At 44.9% G+C, this 22818-nt stretch overlaps 1 protein-coding gene across 1 annotated transcript in view; it reads right to left on the reverse strand.

Moving 5' to 3' along the window:
- LOC117557458 (laminin subunit beta-1-like) overlaps positions 1–18044 on the reverse strand; it is a gene marked incomplete at its 5' end in the record, with an annotated part of 38243 nt that extends 20199 nt beyond the window's left edge. The window contains 10 exon segments of the mRNA XM_034233293.1: positions 56–152; positions 565–782; positions 1547–1771; positions 11875–12038; positions 12162–12393; positions 13672–13815; positions 14326–14524; positions 14788–14908; positions 17536–17663; positions 17886–18044. Of these exon segments, the coding sequence (XP_034089184.1) occupies positions 56–152; positions 565–782; positions 1547–1771; positions 11875–12038; positions 12162–12393; positions 13672–13815; positions 14326–14524; positions 14788–14908; positions 17536–17663; positions 17886–18044 (1687 nt within the window).
- Positions 18045–22818: the final 4774 nt, after the last annotated feature.

Consider the following 22818-nt stretch of genomic DNA (forward strand, 5'->3'; position numbering starts at 1 on the left):
AAATGGACTCTTCGACTGCAACCTTGGTATCTCACTTCCTGTCGAGTGAACGTACCGTGACATGTGACCTCGGGTTCTCCCCAGAACATCTCTCTGCACTCGCTGCAGGTTCTCCCTCCGAATCCTGGCCGACAGGAACACTGTCCGCTGACCTGAGACAAGAGGATGGGGGGGGGGTATTCAGATCTGGTACTTGAGTAAAAGTAGAAGTACTCAGATCTTGAGTAAAAGTAGAAGTACTCAGATCTTGTTCTTGAGTAAAAGTAGAAGTACTCAGATCTTGAGTAAAAGTAGAAGTACTCAGATCTTGTACTAGAGTAACAGTAGAAGTACCAGAGTGTAGGAATACTCTGTTACAGTAAAAGTCCTTCATTCAAAATGTTCCTCAAGTGAAAGTAGAAAAGTATTGTCATCAAAATATAATTGAGGTAGCGACAGTAAAAGTAGTGATTGGGCAGATATTTCACATCATTCATACGTAAAGTAATTAAAGGTATAAATACATGTAGTGGAGTAGAAGTACACAGTAGCTTCATTGTACAGTTTAAAGGTGTGTTGGGGTACCTCGTTGCAGGACGTCCCGTACGTGTGTTGGGGGTTGCAAGCGCAGGCCTCACAGCCGCGCCCGCTGCCCAGGTTCCAGCTGTCCGCCTCGCAGCGGTCGCACTGTTGCCCGGCAACCAGAGGGAGGCAGGGGCACCGCCCACTCACAGCGTCACACACACACTCTGAGGAGGAGCCACAGCTTGAGGGGTCGCTGCCCAGCCGGTCACACACACACTCTGAGGAGACACACACAGTAACACACCGTCACACACACTCTGAGGAGACACACACAGTAACACACCGTCACACACACACTCTGAGGAGACACACACAGTAACACACCGTCACACACACACAGTAACACACCGTCTCACACACACTCTGAGGAGACACACAGAGTAACACACCGTCACACACACTCTGAGGAGACACACACAGTAAACACACCCGTCTCACACACACTCTGAGGAGACACACACAGTAACACACCGTCTCACACACACTCTGAGGAGACACACAGATGTAACAACACCGTCACACACCCTGAGGAGACACACACAGTAACACACCGTCACACACACACTCTGAGGAGACACACACAGTAACACACCGTCACACAAACACAGTAACACACTGTCACACACACTCTCTGAGGAGACACACACAATAACACACCGTCACACACACTCTGAGGAGACACACAGTAACACACCATCACACACACTCTGAGGAGACACACACAGTAACACACCATCACACACACACTCTGAGGAGACACACACAGTAACACACCATCACACACACACTCTGAGGAGACACACACAGTAACACACCATCACACACACACAGTAACACACCGTCACACACACTCTGAGGACACACACAGTAACACACCGTCACCCACACATGTGTTTTGTTGCATTGTGTTGAATGGTATAGTATGGTGTTGCACAGTGTTGTAATGTGTTGCATGGCGTTGCCACGGTGACAGAGTACTCACTCCTGCAGTCCTGCAGCAGGGCGTTGCCGTAGTAACCGGGGCTGCAGTGCTCGCAGGCGTTGCCCTGGCTGTGGAACCTGCAGCGCAGACAGCGCCCGCTCTGAGGGTCGCAGGCCTCGGGGTCCAGCAGGTCGATGTTGCTGTTGCACCGGCAGGGCGCACACTGCCCCCCCGCCTCCCCGGGGTTACCATAGTAACCAGGGGAGCACTCGTCACAGCGAGCGCCTGCAGAGACACAGAGATCAATATATCAGAATCAAAGTCAGAATCAGAGTCAGAATCAGATCAGAATCAGAATCAATACAGAATCAGAGTCAGAGTCATATTCAGAGTCAGAATCAGAGTCAGAGTCATATTCAGAGTCATAATCGGAGTCATAATCAGAGTCAGAATCAGAGTCAGAATCAGAGTCAGAGTCAGAATCAGAGTCAGAACCAGAATCAGAGTCAGAACCAGAATCAGAGTCAAATACAGAGTCAAATACAGAGTCAGAATCAGAGTCAGAATCAGAGTCAGAATCAGAATCAGAGTGAAATACAGAGTCAGAGTGAGAATCAGAATCAGAGTCAAATACAGAGTCAAAATCAGAGTCAGAATCGGAATCAGAGTCAAATACAGAGTCAGAATCAGAGTCAGAGTCAAATACAGAGTCAGAGTCAGAATCAGAGTCATAATCAGAGTCATAATCAGAGTCAGAATCAGAGTCATAATCAGAGTCAAATACAGAGTCAGAGTCAGAATTAGAGTCGGAATCAGAGTCAAATACAGAGTCAGAGTCAGAATCAGAGTCAAATACAGAGTCAGAATCAGAGTCAGAGTCAAATACAGAGTCAGAGTCAGAATCAGAGTCATAATCAGAGTCATAATCAGAGTCAGAATCAGAATCAGAGTCATAATCCGAGTCAAATACAGAGTCAGAGTCAGAATTAGAGTCGGAATCAGAGTCAAATACAGAGTCAGAATCAGAGTCAGAATCAGAGTCAAATACAGAGTCGGAATCAGAGTCAGAGTCAAATACAGAGTGAGAATCAGAGTCCGAATTAGAGTCGGAATCAGAGTCAAATACAGAGTCAGAATCAGAGTCAGAGTCAGAATCAGAGTCAAATACAGAGTCAGAATCAGAGTCAGAGTCAAATACAGAGTGACAATCAGAGTCCGAATTAGAGTCGGAATCAGAGTCAAATACAGAGTCAGAGTGAGAATCAGAGTGAGATTCAGAGTCAGAGTCAGAATCAGAGTCAGAATCAAATACAGAGTCAGAATCAGAGTCAGAATCAGAGTCAGAATCAGAGTGAGATTCAGAGTCAGAGTGAGAATCAGAGTCAGAGTCAAATACAGAGTCAGAATCAGAGTCAGAATCAGAATCAGAGTGAAATACAGAGTCAGAGTGAGAATCAGAGTCAGAGTCAAATACAGAGTCAGAATCAGAGTCAGAATCAGAGTCAAATACAGAGTCAGAATCAGAGTTAGAATCAGAGTCAGAGTCAGAATCAGAGTCAAAATCAGAGTCAGAGTCAGAATCAGAGTGAAATACAGAGTCAAATCAGAGTCAGAGTCAGAATCAGAGTCAGAGTCAAATACAGAGTCAGAATCAGAACCAGAATTGGAGTCAGAATCACATCAGAATCAGAGTCAGAGTCAGAATCAGAGTCAGAATCAGAGTCAGAATCAGAGTCAGAGTCAGAATCAGAGTCAGAGTCAGAATCAGAGTCAGAATCAGAGTCAGAATCAGAGTCAGAGTCAGAATCATATACGGAGTCAGAATCAGAGTCAGAATCAGAGTCAAATACAGAGTCAGAATCAGAATCAGAGTCAGAATCAGAGTCAAATACAGAGTCAGAATCAGAGTCAGAATCAGAGTCAGAATCAGAGTCAGAGTCAGAATCAGAGTCAAATACAGAGTCAGAATCAGAATCAGAGTCAAATACAGAGTCAGAATCAGAGTCAAATACAGAGTCAGAATCAGAGTCAGAGTCAGAATCAGAGTCAAATACAGAGTCAGAATCAGAGTCAGAATCAGAGTCAGAATCAGAGTCAGAGTCAGAATCAGAGTCAAATACAGAGTCAGAATCAGAGTCAGAGTCAGAATCAGAGTCAGAACCAGAGTCAGAGTCATAACCTGTATCCGTCCCACAGTGGGGAAATGCACATTGTTACAGCAGAAAAAGAGCCACAGAGCTTAATGTTAACTAAGAAGCATAAAAAAGTATTAAAGATACAATTATAAAAAAAAAATGTTGCAACAATTTACAAAAAACACATCCTGTACCAGTTCTGAGGATTTTGCAGCCAGGTATGCATTACACAGTTATTAACGGCATATATATGCCGTTAATAACTGTGTAATAGTTGTTGTTAACCACCAACTATGTGCAATATATATATATATATATATTGCACATAGTTGGTGGTTAACAACAGGGGGTGTTATAGTCTGTGTTATTGTGTGTGTGTGTGTGTGTTGTGTGTGTGTGTGTGGTGTGTGTGTGTGTGTGGGGGGGGGGGGGGGGGGGGGGGGGCGTGGTGGTTATATAGTCTGATATATATCTATAAACATATGTTTCTAAAGACCCTCCAGGCTCCTGTTTTTACCTTCTCTGTTTTACTGGGGCTTTAAATACTGTCAGCCAATCAGAAAGCAGCGTAGTTTGTTCGCTAACACCCTCAGGAGATAGAGTTTAATTCAATAATAACAGAGTCATCACATTCCTGTCTCCCTCTGTCTGTCCCCCCCCCCCCCCCTCCCCCAGGCATGGAAACTCTTAGCTTCCTGCTGAGAGCCTGTAATCATCTCTCAGGTACACCTGGGAAACATCAGCAGTCACACTATGGCCCTTTCTCATTTCACTAATTTCTCCTCCTCGACTCCTCGACTCCTCGACTCCTCGGTCCTCCGGTAGTGACCAGGAAATGGATTTCAGCGCGCCATGTTGAAGGACATCTCATTTCTCTAAATGCACTTCGAGGACAGAGGAGGCTCTCTCGAGGAGCTCTGACCGAGGAGAGAGGAGGCTCTCTGGAGGAGCTATAATCGAGGAGAGAGGAGAGAGGAGGCTCTCTGGAGGAGCTATAATCGAGGAGAGAGGAGAGAGGAGGCTCTCTGGAGGAGCTATAATCGAGGAGAGAGGAGAGAGGAGAGAGGAGAGAGGAGAGAGGAGGCTCTCTGGAGGAGCTATAATCGAGGAGAGAGGAGAGAGGAGGCTCTCTGGAGGAGCTATAATCGAGGATACACTGATGGGTCCTCCACGGCTCCTCCGCGGATGCATTTCCGCAAACAGTGATGTTTCAAAGAGTCGTGACGCACGGCCGGACTGATCTCAGCCAATGACAGCTGATGTGTAAGTGTATGTGTGTGTGTGTGTGTGTGTGTGTGTGTGTGTGTGTGTGTGTGTGTGTGTGTGTGTGTGTGTGTGTATGTGTGTCCGCATCTGTAGCCTGTTATTGTCTCATTATACTGCACTGTGAATGAATCAAAGTAAATATATAAGTGGTCATGAACACATCTGTCCATCAGACAGAGGGCTGCTGCCTCCTGTCATGATTAAAGGGAGGGAATGCTCATGACACGCATTTTTAAATAATTATCATCCGATAAAACAGACCAGTCTCTGCCAGTCTTTCTTTTTTTATCGTTATCAGTGATTTTAAACTGATTAATTACCGAAATAACATCAACCCTGTGGGCGGCGCCATTTTGACGAGTCACATGACTTATTTTACCGGAAGTGACGTAAACTTTGCATTTGGTGTTGAGGACAAATTGACGTATGTGCTTTGTTCATGTTGTTTACTCTAGTTACTCTCACAATTCTATTGAAATATGCCTCATTGTATCGCGAAACATTGCCACAATTGGGATAGGAACAATCCACGGAATGCTCGGTTCCATCTATTGCCAACGGGTAAGCGTAGGAAGTACGTTCGGAGGCAGTGGCTAGCGAAATGTGCTCGGCCCGAACCGAAAGATCCACAGGCGCATGTATGCAGCGAACATTTCAAGTTTCCGGACGACTACTCTGAGAGTATGGTGAAACATAAAATGGGATTTATTAATCAACCATTACTTAATGGGGATGCAGTGCACTGCCAATGCCAGCCAGCGTAAGGACATTACTCAGCAGACTTTACTTATTGTTTACTACGTAAGGAAGCAGGAATTGCAGGACCCAGAGCGCACGGAGCACGGAGCGGACAGCAGATAACGGAATTGCAGTTTTATTGCTTATAGATGATCAGAACATTTCAAAGGGGACACAGCCACATTGGATATTAACCTATGGATTAACTACATCATCGTTTTTATCGTTGTAATGCCATTGAAGACCAGACAAAGACCAAGGTAAGCCATGTTAGCCTAGCGCATGTTAGTACCTAAAGCCACTTGTCTTGTTTTGATGTACGTTTTTGTTCATAACGTCGCGAGTTTGTATCTTTCAGTGTTGAGGTGGGCACCGTTAGATTCTGTGTCTTTACGATCATAAACGATGTGTTGGATGTGCAGCTAGGATAAGTAATAAGGGAGCTAGGAGTGATTTTCGGTGCAGTAATAGGTTAGCATTTTTCGCTCGGGGCTAATTCAGAGGCTCACTGTTAGCATTGTGTGTTTTTTTTAAAGAAAAAAATGAAAAAGATCAGTTAAATTAGTTTTTTTTCCCGTTATATGGATATAAAATATTCATAGTTTATTAAATATTAAGGTTCCTTAGACGTTGTTTCCTGCAAATGACACGATTTGGAACTAAGAGGATAACAGAGTATGTTTTTTATTTTGTTTACAGTTGTATTTGGATGGAATTAATACCTATAGTGATAATTCAAAGTAAGTCCGCCTGGACTTTATTTTTCTAAACTTCTTCCTCGGCTGACGAGTCCGAACTCAAATACTCCGCCATGTTTTCGTCGAATGAGTGGTTCGTGTGTTTACAAAGGTGAACGCATAGATGACGTCACGACCTAGTTTTTTTCGGACCATGTGACTACTGAAAATGGCCAAAATGGCAGCTGCCTGACGGAATATACAGGTTTTGATAAAAAAGAGCTATAAAATCATTATTTACCGGGGAATATCGCTGATTTCTTCAGGGTATGGTTTAAACATATTGTTTCACTAAATACTGAAGTTTTTTAAAAAAATATCTAATGACTGGAGCCTTCCTTTAATGGACGTTTCTTTAAAATGACCGCTCAGAGGAGAGGAGTTATCATTTCTCTAACCGCCTGCTGCTTCCCCTCCTCTCTCCTCGACTCCCCTCCTCTCTCCTCGGCTCCCCTCCTCTCTCCTCGGTTCCCCTCCTCGGCTCCTCTCCTCTCTCCTCGGTTCCCCTCCTCTCTCCTCGGTTCCCCTTCTCAGTCCTCCGCTCGCTTCTCCTGTGGGCGGGACTAAGACACGAGGATAGGAGTCGAGGAGGGGAGTCGAGGAGGGGAGTCGAGGAGGGGAGTTAGAGAAATTAGAAAGGGCCAATGAGAGCCTCATCACCTGTGTACATGGTTCAGTCTTAATAAAGTTGTACCTGTGTACCTGGTTCAGTGTTAATAAAGTTGTACCAAGTTCCCATCAGCAAAAACACGTGGGTTTGCTATCCTGGCTCCAAAATTGTGGAATGAGCTCCCCATTGACATCAGGACAGCAGAAAGCTTACACACCTTCCAGACTGAAAACTCATCTCTTTCGACTCCACCTCGAGCAATAGAATTACTAACAAAGAACTGCTAACAGAGCACTTATATACTAACAAAGGACTGGCTTATCTATAGCCAGTTGAGTAGCACTTGAAATGTTTAACTCTATGAAACCTGATGTACTTTATGATTCTGTTTTCTTTAAGGTTGTGTCTTCCTGGTCGAATGTACTTATTGTAAGTCGCTTTGGATAAAAGCGTCAGCTAAATGCAATGTAATGTAATGTAATGTACCTGTGTACCTGTGTCAGTGTTAATAAAGTTGTACCTGTGTACCTGTGTCAGTGTTAATACAGTTGTACCTGTGTACCTGGTTCAGTGTTAATAAAGTTGTACCTGTGTATCTGGTTCAGTCTTAATAAAGTTGTACCTGTGTACCTGTGTCAGTGTTAATAAAGTTATACCTGTGTACCTGTGTCAGTGTTAATACAGTTGTACCTGTGTACCTGGTTCAGTGTTAATAAAGTTGTACCTGTGTATCTGGTTCAGTCTTAATAAAGTTGTACCTGTGTACCTGTGTCAGTGTTAATAAAGTTGTACCTGTGTATCTGGTTCAGTCTTAATAAAGTTGTACCTGTGTACCTGGTTCAGTGTTAATAAAGTTGTACCTGTGTACCTGTGTCAGTGTTAATAAAGTTGTACCTGTGTACCTGTGTCAGTGTTAATAAAGTTGTACCTGTGTATCTGGTTCAGTCTTAATAAAGTTGTACCTGTGTACCTGTGTCAGTGTTAATAAAGTTGTACCTGTGTACCTGGTTCAGTCTTAATAAAGTTGTACCTGTGTACCTGTGTCAGTGTTAATAAAGTTGTACCTGTGTACCTGGTTCAGTCTTAATAAAGTTGTACCTGTGTACCTGTGTCAGTGTTAATAAAGTTGTACTTGTGTACCTGTGTCAGTGTTAATAAAGTTGTACCTGTGTCAGTGTTAATAAAGTTGTACCTGTGTACCTGTGTCATTGTTAATAAAGTTGTACCTGTGTACCTGTGTCAGTGTTAATAAAGTTGTACCTGTGTACCTGTGTCAGTGTTAATAAAGTTGTACCTGTGTACCTGGTTCAGTGTTAATAAAGTTGTACCTGTGTACCTGGTTCAGTCTTAATAAAGTTGTACCTGTGTACCTGTGTCAGTGTTAATAAAGTTGTACCTGTGTACCTGTGTCAGTGTTAATAAAGTTGTACCTGTGTACCTGTGTCCGTGTTAATAAAGTTGTACCTGTGTACCTGGTTCAGTCTTAATAAAGTTGTACCTGTGTACCTGTGTCAGTGTTAATAAAGTTGTACCTGTGTACCTGGTTCAGTCTTAATAAAGTTGTACCTGTGTACCTGTGTCAGTGTTAATAAAGTTGTACCTGTGTACCTGTGTCAGTGTTAATAAAGTTGTACCTGTGTACCTGTGTCAGTGTTAATAAAGTTGTACCTGTGTACCTGGTTCAGTGTTAATAAAGTTGTACCTGTGTACCTGGTTCAGTCTTAATAAAGTTGTACCTGTGTACCTGTGTCAGTGTTAATAAAGTTGTACCTGTGTACCTGTGTCAGTGTTAATAAAGTTGTACCTGTGTACCTGTGTCAGTGTTAATAAAGTTGGACTTTATTTTTCTAAACTTCTTCCTCGGCTGACGAGTCCGAACTCAAATACTCCGCCATGTTTTCGTCGAATGAGTGGTTCGTGTGTTTACAAAGTGAACGCATAGATGACGTCACGACCTAGTTTTTCGGACCATGTGACTACTGAAAATGGCCAAAATGGCAGCTGCCTGACGGAATATACAGGTTTTGATAAAAAAGAGCTATAAAATCATTATTTACCGGGGAATATCGCTGATTTCTTCAGGGTATGGTTTAAACATATTGTTTCACTAAATACTGAAGTTTTTAAAAAAAAAATCTAATGACTGGAGCCTTCCTTTAATGGACGTTTCTTTAAAATGACCGCTCAGAGGAGAGGAGTTATCATTTCTCTAACCGCCTGCTGCTTCCCCTCCTCTCTCCTCGACTCCCCTCCTCTCTCCTCGGCTCCCCTCCTCTCTCCTCGGTTCCCCTCCTCGGCTCCTCTCCTCTCTCCTCGGTTCCCCTCCTCTCTCCTCGGTTCCCCTTCTCAGTCCTCCGCTCGCTTCTCCTGTGGGCGGGACTAAGACACGAGGATAGGAGTCGAGGAGGGGAGTCGAGGAGGGGAGTCGAGGAGGGGAGTTAGAGAAATTAGAAAGGGCCAATGAGAGCCTCATCACCTGTGTACCTGGTTCAGTCTTAATAAAGTTGTACCTGTGTACCTGGTTCAGTGTTAATAAAGTTGTACCAAGTTCCCATCAGCAAAAACACGTGGGTTTGCTATCCTGGCTCCAAAATTGTGGAATGAGCTCCCCATTGACATCAGGACAGCAGAAAGCTTACACACCTTCCAGACTGAAAACTCATCTCTTTCGACTCCACCTCGAGCAATAGAATTACTAACAAAGAACTGCTAACAGAGCACTTATATACTAACAAAGGACTGGCTTATCTATAGCCAGTTGAGTAGCACTTGAAATGTTTAGCTCTATGAAACCTGATGTACTTTATGATTCTGTTTTCTTTAAGGTTGTGTCTTCCTGGTCGAATGTACTTATTGTAAGTCGCTTTGGATAAAAGCGTCAGCTAAATGCAATGTAATGTAATGTAATGTACCTGTGTACCTGTGTCAGTGTTAATAAAGTTGTACCTGTGTACCTGTGTCAGTGTTAATACAGTTGTACCTGTGTACCTGGTTCAGTGTTAATAAAGTTGTACCAAGTTCCCATCAGCAAAAACACGTGGGTTTGCTATCCTAGCTCCAAAATTGTGGAATGAGCTCCCCATTGACATCAGGACAACAGAAAGCTTACACACCTTCCAGACTGAAAACTCATCTCTTTCGACTCCACCTCGAGCAATAGAATTACTAACAAAGAACTGCTAACAGAGCACTTATATACTAACAAAGGACTGGCTTATCTATAGCCAGTTGAGTAGCACTTGAAATGTTTAGCTCTATGAAACCTGATGTACTTTATGATTCTGTTTTCTTTAAGGTTGTGTCTTCCTGGTCGAATGTACTTATTGTAAGTCGCTTTGGATAAAAGCGTCAGCTAAATGCAATGTAATGTAATGTAATGTACCTGTGTACCTGTGTCAGTGTTAATAAAGTTGTACCTGTGTACCTGTGTCAGTGTTAATACAGTTGTACCTGTGTACCTGGTTCAGTGTTAATAAAGTTGTACCTGTGTATCTGGTTCAGTCTTAATAAAGTTGTACCTGTGTACCTGTGTCAGTGTTAATAAAGTTATACCTGTGTACCTGTGTCAGAGTTAATACAGTTGTACCTGTGTACCTGGTTCAGTGTTAATAAAGTTGTACCTGTGTATCTGGTTCAGTCTTAATAAAGTTGTACCTGTGTACCTGTGTCAGTGTTAATAAAGTTATACCTGTGTACCTGTGTCAGTGTTAATACAGTTGTACCTGTGTACCTGGTTCAGTGTTAATAAAGTTGTACCTGTGTATCTGGTTCAGTCTTAATAAGTTGTACCTGTGTACCTGTGTCAGTGTTAATAAAGTTGTACCTGTGTATCTGGTTCAGTCTTAATAAAGTTGTACCTGTGTACCTGGTTCAGTGTTAATAAAGTTGTACCTGTGTACCTGTGTCAGTGTTAATAAAGTTGTACCTGTGTACCTGTGTCAGTGTTAATAAAGTTGTACCTGTGTATCTGGTTCAGTCTTAATAAAGTTGTACCTGTGTACCTGTGTCAGTGTTAATAAAGTTGTACCTGTGTACCTGGTTCAGTCTTAATAAAGTTGTACCTGTGTACCTGTGTCAGTGTTAATAAAGTTGTACCTGTGTACCTGGTTCAGTCTTAATAAAGTTGTACCTGTGTACCTGTGTCAGTGTTAATAAAGTTGTACCTGTGTACCTGTGTCAGTGTTAATAAAGTTGTACCTGTGTCAGTGTTAATAAAGTTGTACCTGTGTACCTGTGTCAGTGTTAATAAAGTTGTACCTGTGTACCTGGTTCAGTGTTAATAAAGTTGTACCTGTGTACCTGGTTCAGTCTTAATAAAGTTGTACCTGTGTACCTGTGTCAGTGTTAATAAAGTTGTACCTGTGTACCTGGTTCAGTCTTAATAAAGTTGTACCTGTGTACCTGTGTCAGTGTTAATAAAGTTGTACCTGTGTACCTGTGTCAGTGTTAATAAAGTTGTACCTGTGTACCTGTGTCAGTGTTAATAAAGTTGTACCTGTGTACCTGGTTCAGTGTTAATAAAGTTGTACCTGTGTACCTGGTCAGTCTTAATAAAGTTGTACCTGTGTACCTGTGTCAGTGTTAATAAAGTTGTACCTGTGTACCTGTGTCAGTGTTAATAAAGTTGTACCTGTGTACCTGTGTCAGTGTTAATAAAGTTGTACCTGTGTACCTGGTTCAGTCTTAATAAAGTTGTACCTGTGTACCTGTGTCAGTGTTAATAAAGTTGTACCTGTGTACTTGGTTCAGTCTTAATAAAGTTGTACCTGTGTACCTGTGTCAGTGTTAATAAAGTTGTACCTGTGTACCTGTGTCAGTGTTAATAAAGTTGTACCTGTGTACCTGTGTCAGTGTTAATAAAGTTGTACCTGTGTACCTGTGTCAGTGTTAATAAAGTTGTACCTTTGTATCCCGTGTTGCAGACACAGACGGCGTGCTGAGAGTCGTCTCCACGGTAACAGCTTCCTGCAAACTGCCGCAGGCTGCCGGGGCCGTCGGGACACCTGCATGGCCGGCAGTGGTCACCTGACCCCAACACCGGGTCGCCATAGTAACCATCCAGACACCTGGGGAGAGAGGGGTATCTCACCTGTCAGTGTGTGTTTTATAGTGTGTGTCTCACCTGTGAGTGCATGTTGTGTAAAGGTGTATCTCACCTGTCAGTGTGTGTTTTATAGTGTGTGTCTCACCTGTCACAGGTGTGTCCCGTGCTGTGGTCCCTGCAGGTGAGGCAGCGGCCGGTGAGGGGCTCGCAGGCGTCGCTGTGTCCGTTACAGGAGCAGGGTCTACAGGAGGGGAAGCCCCAGAACCCCGGGAGACACCCAGAGCACTGACGCCCAGACGCTCCAGACACACACACACACTGACCTGACAGCTGATCACAGAACTCACTCTGAGAGCCCTGAGGGTCACACTCACACACTGCACACACACACACACACACACACACACACACACACACACACACACACACACACACACACACACACACACAGTTATTGTACATTCTGTATGCTCAGCTGAACTGCATGTGTAAGTGAGATTAAGGACGACCTGTGTGAAAACTGAATAAACTGAACCCAGGATTAACTGATATGACATCTTTGGTTGCTCTTTCTTATTGTTTCCAATCAGTTCATTGGACCTAGTGTTCATTTTGTTGACTAAAACAATGACGAAATATGTTCGTCAACGACCTTTTTTTTCCATGACGAAAACGAGACGATGACGAGACGGCACCGACGGCAGTAAACAATAACGGTAACAAAATCATCATGCAATATCGTTGACGAAAATTGACGAGACGAAAATGTAGTTTACTAAATAAAAACTATGCCAAAATCTCTCTTTACTTTCGTTGACGAAAAATGAGGAGACGAAATATTATCAAAGATAACGTTACATCTCTGATAGTCAGTTTTTCTCCCAACAGTTCCATTTCCGTGCTGCGGCTGGGCAGCAGCTGTGTGTCTGTGCTGCTGCTGGGCAGCAGCTGTGTGTCTGTGGTGCGGCTGGGCAACAGCTGTGTGTCTGTGGTGCGGCTGGGCAACAGCTGTGTGTCCGTGCTGCGGCTGGGCAGCAGCTGTGTGTCCGTGCTGCGGCTGGGCAGCAGCTGCGTGTCCGTGCTGCGGCTGGGCAGCAGCTGCGTGTCCGTGCTGCGGCTGGGCAGCAGCTGTGTGTCTGTGCTGCGGCTGGGCAGCAGCTGTGTGTCTGTGCTGCGTGCACCGGTACATTTGAATTACATCGGGCAGCGACACACTGTGAACTGTCAGGAAGACTCGGGTCTAACTCGTGGTCTAACTAACCTTATTTAACAGAAAATAAAATGGCAACAACAGGGCTTGGGAGCAGTGGTCGCGTTAGCCGAATACCACCCCCCCCCCCGTCAGCGAGTGAGTGACGACTTGTGTACAGACTGACAAAAAGTAGACTAAAATAATTTGTTTTCTTTGACTAAAATAAAACTAAAATGCTCAGACTTTTAGTCGACTAAAACTTGACTAAATAAAAACAGGATGAAGGTGACTAAATATGACTAAAACTAAAAAAGGAAATTTAACACAGGACTAAGACTAAAACTAAATAAAAAAATAACTGACGAAATCAACACTAATTGGTTCAACCCATTTTGAAACCTATTATGAAAGTGTTATTTATGATTTGTTATGAAAGTGTTATTCCTGACGTCTCAGTGCTGACCTCTGCAGCCGCTGGGTCCGAACTGGAAGGTGGTCGGGCTGCAGGAGTCACAGTTCCTCCCTGAGACGTTGGGTCTGCAGCGGCACTGACCTCCACTCGGATCACACACTGTGCTCAGAGAGCCCTGAGGGTCACAGCGGCACTCTGAGAGAGGGAGGACGAGAGAGGAGTTAGAGGAGATCACACACTGTGCTCAGAGAGCCCCGAGGGTCACTCACACACACACACACACACACACACACACACACACACACACACACTGAGAGACCCTTTAAGATGACTCTTTAAGATGACTCTTCAGATGACCCTTTAAGATGACTCTTCAAATGACTCTTTAAGGTGGACTCTTTAAGGTGACTCTTCGGATGACTCTTCAGATGACTCTTCAGATGACTCTTCAGATTACCCTTTAAGATGACTCTTTAAGATGACTCTTTAAGGTGGACTCTTTAAGGTGACTCTTTAAAGTGGACTCTTTAAGATGACCCTTTAAGATGACTCTTCAGATGACTCTTCAGATGACTCTTCAGATGACCCTTTAAGATGACTCTTCAGATGACCCTTTAAGGTGACTCTTCAGGTGACTCTTTAAAATGACTCTTTAAAGTGGACTCTTTAAGGTGACTCTTCAGGTGACTCTTTAAAGTGGACTACCTTTGGCTCCCTGGTGCAGCATGGCAGAGATGCTGAAGATGAAGTTGCTGCAGATGTCGGTGGTCGGAGACTTGACGACGCTCTGACTGTTCTCCAGACAGCGATAACGCTGAAACGTTTCCCAGCCGCTGTTCCCGCTGGAGTCTCCTCCCTCTGAAGAGAAGAGATCCATGTTCTTACAGTGAGGCATCAGCACGATCTGCAGAGGACAAGAGACATTAATACCATCTGCAGAGGACAGGAGACATGAATGTGTGTGTGTGGTGTAAGTGTGTGTGTGATGTGTGATATATGTCTGTGTGTGGTGTAAGTGTGTGTATGTGTGATATATGTGTGTGTCCTCACCGAGTCCATCAGTGTGTGTGTGTGTGTGTGTGTGTGTGTGTGTGTGTGTGTGTGTGTGTGTGTGTGTGTGTGTGTGTGTGTGTGTGTGTGTGTGTGTGTGTGTGTTTGTGTCCTCACCGAGTCGATCAGTGTGTATGGAGACTGCACGTCACTGAGCGGACTGTAGAGCGGCAGACTGAGACGTACGGTGTAGTTCAGAGACGCCTCGAAACACACGGGGCGAGACAGGGAAACGTGCCTGAAGACAGACCATAATAAGGTTATACAGACCATAATAACCAGGGTTATACAGACCATAATACACAGTGTTATACAGACCATACAGGCCATAATACACAGTGTTATACAGACCATAATACACAGTGTTATACAGACCATACAGGCCATAATACACAGTGTTATACAGACCATAATACACAGTGTTATACAGACCATAATACACAGTGTTATACAGACCATACAGGCCATAATACACAGTGTTATACAGACCATAATACACAGTGTTATACAGACCATACAGGCCATAATACACAGTGTTATTCAGACCATAATACACAGTGTTATACAGACCATAATACACAGTGTTATACAGACCATAATACACAGTGTTATACAGACCATAATACACAGTGTTATACAGACCATAATACACAGTGTTATACAGACCATACAGGCCATAAACACAGTGTTATACAGACCATAATACACAGTGTTATACAGACCATAATACACAGTGTTATACAGGCCATAATACACAGTGTTATACAGACCATAATACACAGTGTTATACAGACCATAATACACAGTGTTATACAGGCCATACAGGCCATAATACACAGTGTTATACAGACCATACAGGCCATAATACACAGTGTTATACAGGCCATAATACACAGTGTTATACAGGCCATACAGACCATAATACACAGTGTTATACAGACCATAATACACAGTGTTATACAGACCATAATACACAGTGTTATACAGACCATAATACACAGTGTTATACAGGCCATAATACACAGTGTTATACAGGCCATACAGACCATAATACACAGTGTTATACAGACCATACAGGCCATAATACACAGTGTTATACAGACCATAATACACAGTGTTATACAGACCATAATACACAGTGTTATACAGGCCATACAGGCCATAATACACAGTGTTATACAGGCCATAATACACAGTGTTATACAGGCCATACAGACCATAATACACAGTGTTATACAGACCATACAGGCCATAATACACAGTGTTATACAGGCCATAATACACAGTGTTATACAGACCATAATACACAGTGTTATACAGACCATAATACACAGTGTTATACAGACCATAATACACAGTGTTATACAGACCATAATACACAGTGTTATACAGGCCATAATACACAGTGTTATACAGACCATAATACACAGTGTTATACAGACCATAATACACAGTGTTATACAGACCATACAGGCCATAATACACAGTGTTATACAGACCATAATACACAGTGTTATACAGACCATAATACACAGTGTTATACAGACCATACAGGCCATAATACACAGTGTTATACAGACCATAATACACAGTGTTATACAGGCCATAATACACAGTGTTATACAGACCATAATACACAGTGTTATACAGACCATAATACACAGTGTTATACAGACCATACAGGCCATAATACACAGTGTTATACAGACCATAATACACAGTGTTATACAGACCATAATACACAGTGTTATACAGACCATAATACACAGTGTTATACAGGCCATAATACACAGTGTTATACAGACCATAATACACAGTGTTATACAGACCATAATACACAGTGTTATACAGACCATACAGGCCATAATACACAGTGTTATACAGACCATACAGGCCATAATACACAGTGTTATACAGACCATAATACACAGTGTTATACAGACCATAATACACAGTGTTATACAGACCATACAGGCCATAATACACAGTGTTATACAGACCATAATACACAGTGTTATACAGGCCATAATACACAGTGTTATACAGGCCATAATACACAGTGTTATACAGACCATAATACACAGTGTTATACAGGCCATAATACACAGTGTTATACAGACCATAATACACAGTGTTATACAGGCCATAATACACAGTGTTATACAGACCATAATACACAGTGTTATACAGGCCATAATACACAGTGTTATACAGACCATAATACACAGTGTTATACAGACCATAATACACAGTGTTATACAGACCATAATACACAGTGTTATACAGACCATACAGGCCATAATACACAGTGTTATACAGACCATAATACACAGTGTTATACAGACCATAATACACAGTGTTATACAGACCATACAGGCCATAATACACAGTGTTATACAGACCATAATACACAGTGTTATACAGACCATAATACACAGTGTTATACAGACCATAATATACAGTGTTATACAGACCATACAGGCCATAATACACAGTGTTATACAGACCATAATACACAGTGTTATACAGACCATAATACACAGTGTTATACAGACCATATATCATCATTACTATTATTATATATATCATTACTATTATTATAAATACACACTATTATTATTTATTACATTACAGATTTTATTTGTATACTCCTGGACATAATTACTGCACTTTATTCCTTATTCCTTTATTCCTTATTCCTAAGTATGTATGCTGCGTGTATTTTGTTGTCTTATGTTGTGATGTTTTTGTTTTTGTTTTGATGGCACCCTTGAAAGGGAGAAGCATTTATTATTATCTCATTGTACATGTATAATGACATTAAACGATTCTATTCTATTCTATTCTAATACACAGTGTTCTTACCGGGAGCCGGGGTGCAGCGAGGTCGTCTGGTGGTCGTCGTCGGGAACGGTGTTGACGCAGCGACTGTCCGCTCTGATTGTTCCAGGCCTCAGCACGGTCATCAGGACCTCTTCCCATTGGTCAGGCAGCTGTACACACACACACACACACACACACACACACACACACACACCCACACACACACACACACACACACACCACACACACACACACACACAAAAAACACACACAGAAACACACACACAAAGAAATGTTACCCTCCTGCACAGTTATGCATCTATACCTGCCTGTAAAGGGCCAAATCACATGTTAATCACATGAGAGTGTTCTGCAGGTGGGCGGAGTCATACCTGCGGCTCGTAGCGAATCAGGACGTCGTACTCCATTGAGTGGGGGATGTTGTCCACGGTGAACTCCAGGTATGCTCCCTCTGGGACGTTCACCAGGCCCACACCTGTCCAGGTGGGACTGCGGTCCAGAGGGTGGGGCCGAGGAACCACAGACACACCCTGAGGAACCAGAGAGATGGTGGTGAAACAGGGAAACATGAGGCCCTGAGGAACCTCAGAGGAGAGATGGCGGTGACACAGGGAAACAAGAGGGGTCCCAACACAGAGCCCTGAGGAACCTCAGAGGAGAGATGGCGGTGACACAGGGAAACATGAGGGGTCCCAACACATAGCCCTGAGGAACCTCAGAGGAGAGATGGCGGTGACACAGGGAAACAAGAGGGGTCCCAACACGGAGCCCTGAGGAACATCACAAGACATCTGAACTGTAAAGTGTTTTAGAAAGCAGCTGAGAGATTTAAAGGTCTCTATTTTCAAGCATATATTATAGGTCTCAGATATATACAAATATATAAAAACATGTCTCTGAAGTGTCCTGCTCCAAACCCCAAACAGATCCTTGTAGCCCCCCCCCCCTCTCTCTTCCAGCTGTTACTAAGGACATGTCTCTGAAGTGTCCTGCTCCAAACCCCAACAGATCCTTGTAGCCCCCCCCCTCTCTCCCAGCTGTTACTAAGGACATGTCTCTGAAGTGTCCTGCTCCTAACCCCCAACAAATCCTTGTAGCCCCCCCCCCTCTCTTCCAGCTGTTACTAAGGACATGTCTCTGAAGTGTCCTGCTCCAAACCCCCAACAGATCCTTGTAGCCCCCCCCTCTCTCTTCCAGCTGTTACTAAGGACATGTCTCTGAAGTGTCCTGCTCCAAACCCCCAACAGATCCTTGTAGCCCCCCCCCCTCTCTCCCAGCTGTTACTAAGGACATGTCTCTGAAGTGTCCTGCTCCTAACCCCAAACAAATCCTTGTAGCCCCCCCCTCTCTTCCAGCTGTTACTAAGGACATGTCTCTGAAGTGTCCTGCTCCTAACCCAAAACAAATCCTTGTAGCCCCCCCCCCCCCCCTCTCTCTTCCAGCTGTTACTAAGGACATGTCTCTGAAGTGTCCTGCTCCTAACCCAAACAGATCCTTGTAGCCCCCCCCCTCTCTTCCAGCTGTTACTAAGGACATGTCTCTGAAGTGTCCTGCTCCTAAACCCCAAACAGATCCTTGTAGCCCCCCCCCCTCTCTTCCAGCTGTTACTAAGGACATGTCTCTGAAGTGTCCTGCTCCAAACCCCAAACAAGTCCTTGTAGCCCCCCCCTCTCTTCCAGCTGTTACTAAGGACATGTCTCTGAAGTGTCCTGCTCCAAACCCCAAACAGATCCTTGTAGCCCCCCCCCTCTCTTCCAGCTGTTACTAAGGACATGTCTCTGAAGTGTCCTGCTCCAAACCCCAAACAGGTCCTTGTAGCCCCCCCCCTCTCTTCCAGCTGTTACTAAGGACATGTCTCTGAAGTGTTCCTGCTCCAAACCCCAAACAGATCCTTGTAGCCCCCCCCCCTCTCTTCCAGCTGTTACTAAGGACATGTCTCTGAAGTGTCCATGCTCCAAACCCCAAACAGGTCCTTGTAGCCCCCCCCCTCTCTTCCAGCTGTTACTAAGGACATGTCTCTGAAGTGTCCTGCTCCAAACCCCAATCAGATCCTTGTAGCCCCGCCCCCCTCTCTTCCAGCTGTTACTAAGGACATGTCTCTGAAGTGTCCTGCTCCAAACCCCAAACAGATCCTTGTAGCCCCCCCCCTCTCTTCCAGCTGTTACTAAGGACATGTCTCTGAAGTGTCCTGCTCCAAACCCCAAACAGGTCCTTGTAGCCCCCCCCTCTCTTCCAGCTGTTACTAAGGACATGTCTCTGAAGTGTCCTGCTCCAAACCCCAAACAGGTCCTTGTAGCCCCCCCCTCTCTTCCAGCTGTTACTAAGGACATGTCTCTGAAGTGTCCTGCTCCAAACCCCAAACAGATCCTTGTAGCCCCCCCCCCTCTCTTCCAGCTGTTACTAAGGACATGTCTCTGAAGTGTCCTGCTCCAAACCCCAAACAGGTCCTTGTAGCCCCCCCCTCTCTTCCAGCTGTTACTAAGGACATGTCTCTGAAGTGTCCTGCTCCAAACCCCAAACAGATCCGTGTAGCCCCCCCCCCCTCTCTTCCAGCTGTTACTAAGGACATGTCTCTGAAGTGTCCTGCTCCAAACCCCAAACAGGTCCTTGTAGCCCCCCCCCTCTCTTCCAGCTGTTACTAAGGACATGTCTCTGAAGTGTCCCGCTCCAAACCCCAAACAGATCCTTGTAGCCCCCCCCCCCCCCTCTCTTCCAGCTGTTACTAAGGACATGTCTCTGAAGTGTCCTGCTCCAAACCCCAAACAGGTCCTTGTAGCCCCCCCCCTCTCTTCCAGCTGTTACTAGGGACATGTCTCTGAAGTGTCCGCTCCAAACCCCAAACAGATCCTTGTAGCCCCCCCCCCCCCCCTCTCTTCCAGCTGTTACTAAGGACAAGTCTCTGAAGTGTCCTGCTCCAAACCCCAAACAGATTCTTGTAGCCCCCCCCCCCCTCTCTTCCAGCTGTTACTAAGGACATGTCTCTGAAGTGTCCTGCTCCAAACCCCAAACAGGTCCTTGTAGCCCCCCCCTCTCTTCCAGCTGTTACTAAGGACATGTCTCTGAAGTGTCCTGCTCCAAACCCCAAACAGATCCGTTGTAGCCCCCCCCCCCTCTCTTCCAGCTGTTACTAAGGACATGTCTCTGAAGTGTCCTGCTCCAAACCCCAAACAGGTCCTTGTAGCCCCCCCCTCTCTTCCAGCTGTTACTAAGGACATGTCTCTGAAGTGTCCTGCTCCAAACCCCAAACATATCCTTGTAGCCCCCCCCCCTCTCTTCCAGCTGTTACTAAGGTCATGTCTCTGGAGTGTCCTGCTCCAAACCCCAAACAGGTCCTTGTAGCCCCCCCCCCCTCTCCTCCAGCTGTTCCTAAAGAGCTGACTCTGGGTCAGTAGCTTCAGAGAGAGAGTAGATCTCATCAGGAGAACTCTCCCAGCAGAAACTCAGCTAAATGCTGCCGTGATGAAACTCCATATCCTGTTCCAAACCACATCAAGGATTCTCTCTGAAACAGGATGGAGCTCAAACTCTTTCTCTCTCTCAGGTTTACCACAAGGTGACTTCCTTTTGATTTCCTGCTTCTTCACACACACTCTCTCCAGTACAGGTTAGCTCTGAGTGTTAGCATGCTAATGTAAACACAGACCATATTACTTCCAGAACACGTCTCATTTTTTCAGCAACCTTTCTGATTGGCCCGTGGGGGTAAAGCCCGCCCACATTTTAGTAATGTCGTCATGACGCAGCAAATTTGGATTAGCTCCGTTGTTCCCCGTTTTTAGAGATGTTGGTACGGAGGAGAAGAGAGAGGGGTTTATTTCCTGACACACCGGGGACACACGGGGGACACACCGGGGACACACGGGGACACATGCTGATGTCACTCCACAGAAACTGCTCTCATTGCTGTCACGGAGGAACTGCACACTGCCAAAACTGCATCCCTCTCCTCTGTCATCATCCTGTTGGACCTGTCTGCTGCATTCGACACGGTGAATCATCAGATCCTCCTTCGCACTCTCCAAAAACTTGGAGTTTCAGGCTCTGCACTTTCCCTCCTCACCTCATACCTGAAAGACCGTACCTACAGGGTGACTTGGAGAGGGTCTGAGTCCGACCCTTGTCAATTAACTACGGGGGTCCCTCAGGGCTCTGTTCTTGGTCCCCTCCTCTTCTCCTTGTACACAAACTCGCTCGGATCAGTCATTAGCCCGCATGGTTTTTCTTACCACTGCTACGCTGACGACACCCAATTAATTCTGTCCTTTCCCCGCTCAGAGACCCAGGTCGTCGCACGCATCTCTGCTTGTCTAGCTGACATCTCTCAGTGGATGTCTGCTCACCACCTCAAGCTCAACCTTGACAAGACTGAGCTGCTCTTCCTCCCGGGAAAAGATTGTCCAACTCTTGACCTGACAATCAACATCGGCACCTCAGTTGTTTCCCCGACTCAGACTGCAAGGAATCTGGGTGTGACCCTAGATAACAACCTGTCCTTCACTGCAAACATCGCTGCTACAACCCGCTGCTGCAGATACACGCTTTACAACATCAGGAAGATACGTCCCCAGCTGACTCAGAAAGCGACTCAGGTTCTGGTCCAGGCTCTCGTCATCTCACGCCTAGACTACTGCAACTCCCTCCTGGCTGGTCTACCTGCATGTGCCATCCGACCTCTGCAGCTCATCCAGAATGCAGCGGCTCGTCTGGTTTTCAACCTTCCTAAATGTTCCCACACCACTCCGCTCCTCCGCTCCCTTCACTGGCTTCCGGTAACTGCTAGAATCCACTTCAAGACACTGGTACTTGCTTACCGTGCTGCGAATGGATCTGGCCCTTCCTACATCCAGGACATGGTTAAACCGTACACCCCAGCGCGTGCACTACGCTCTGCATCAGCCAAACGACTCGTTGCGCCCTCGCTGCGAGGGGGGACCCAAGTTCCCATCGGCGAAAACACGTGGGTTTGCTATCCTGGCTCCAAGATGGTGGAATGAGCTCCCCATTGACATCAGGACGGCAGATAGCTTGCACATCTTCCGGCGCAAACTGAAAACTCATCTCTTTCGACTCCACTTCGAGCGTTTAGAACGATTAACGAAAGCACTTTTATACTAATAAAGGACTGGCTTACCTAAAGCCAGTTGAGTAGCACTTGAAATGTTTGGCTCTATGAAACCTGATATACTTATATGATTCTGTTTTCTTCAAGGTTGTGTCTTCCTGGTCGAATGTACTTATTGTAAGTCGCTTTGGATAAAAGCGTCAGCTAAATGCAATGTAATGTAATGTAATGTAATGTAATGT

The sequence above is a fragment of the Gymnodraco acuticeps genome, unplaced genomic scaffold (assembly GCF_902827175.1).
Source record: "Gymnodraco acuticeps unplaced genomic scaffold, fGymAcu1.1, whole genome shotgun sequence".
Lineage (NCBI taxonomy): Eukaryota > Metazoa > Chordata > Actinopteri > Perciformes > Bathydraconidae > Gymnodraco > Gymnodraco acuticeps.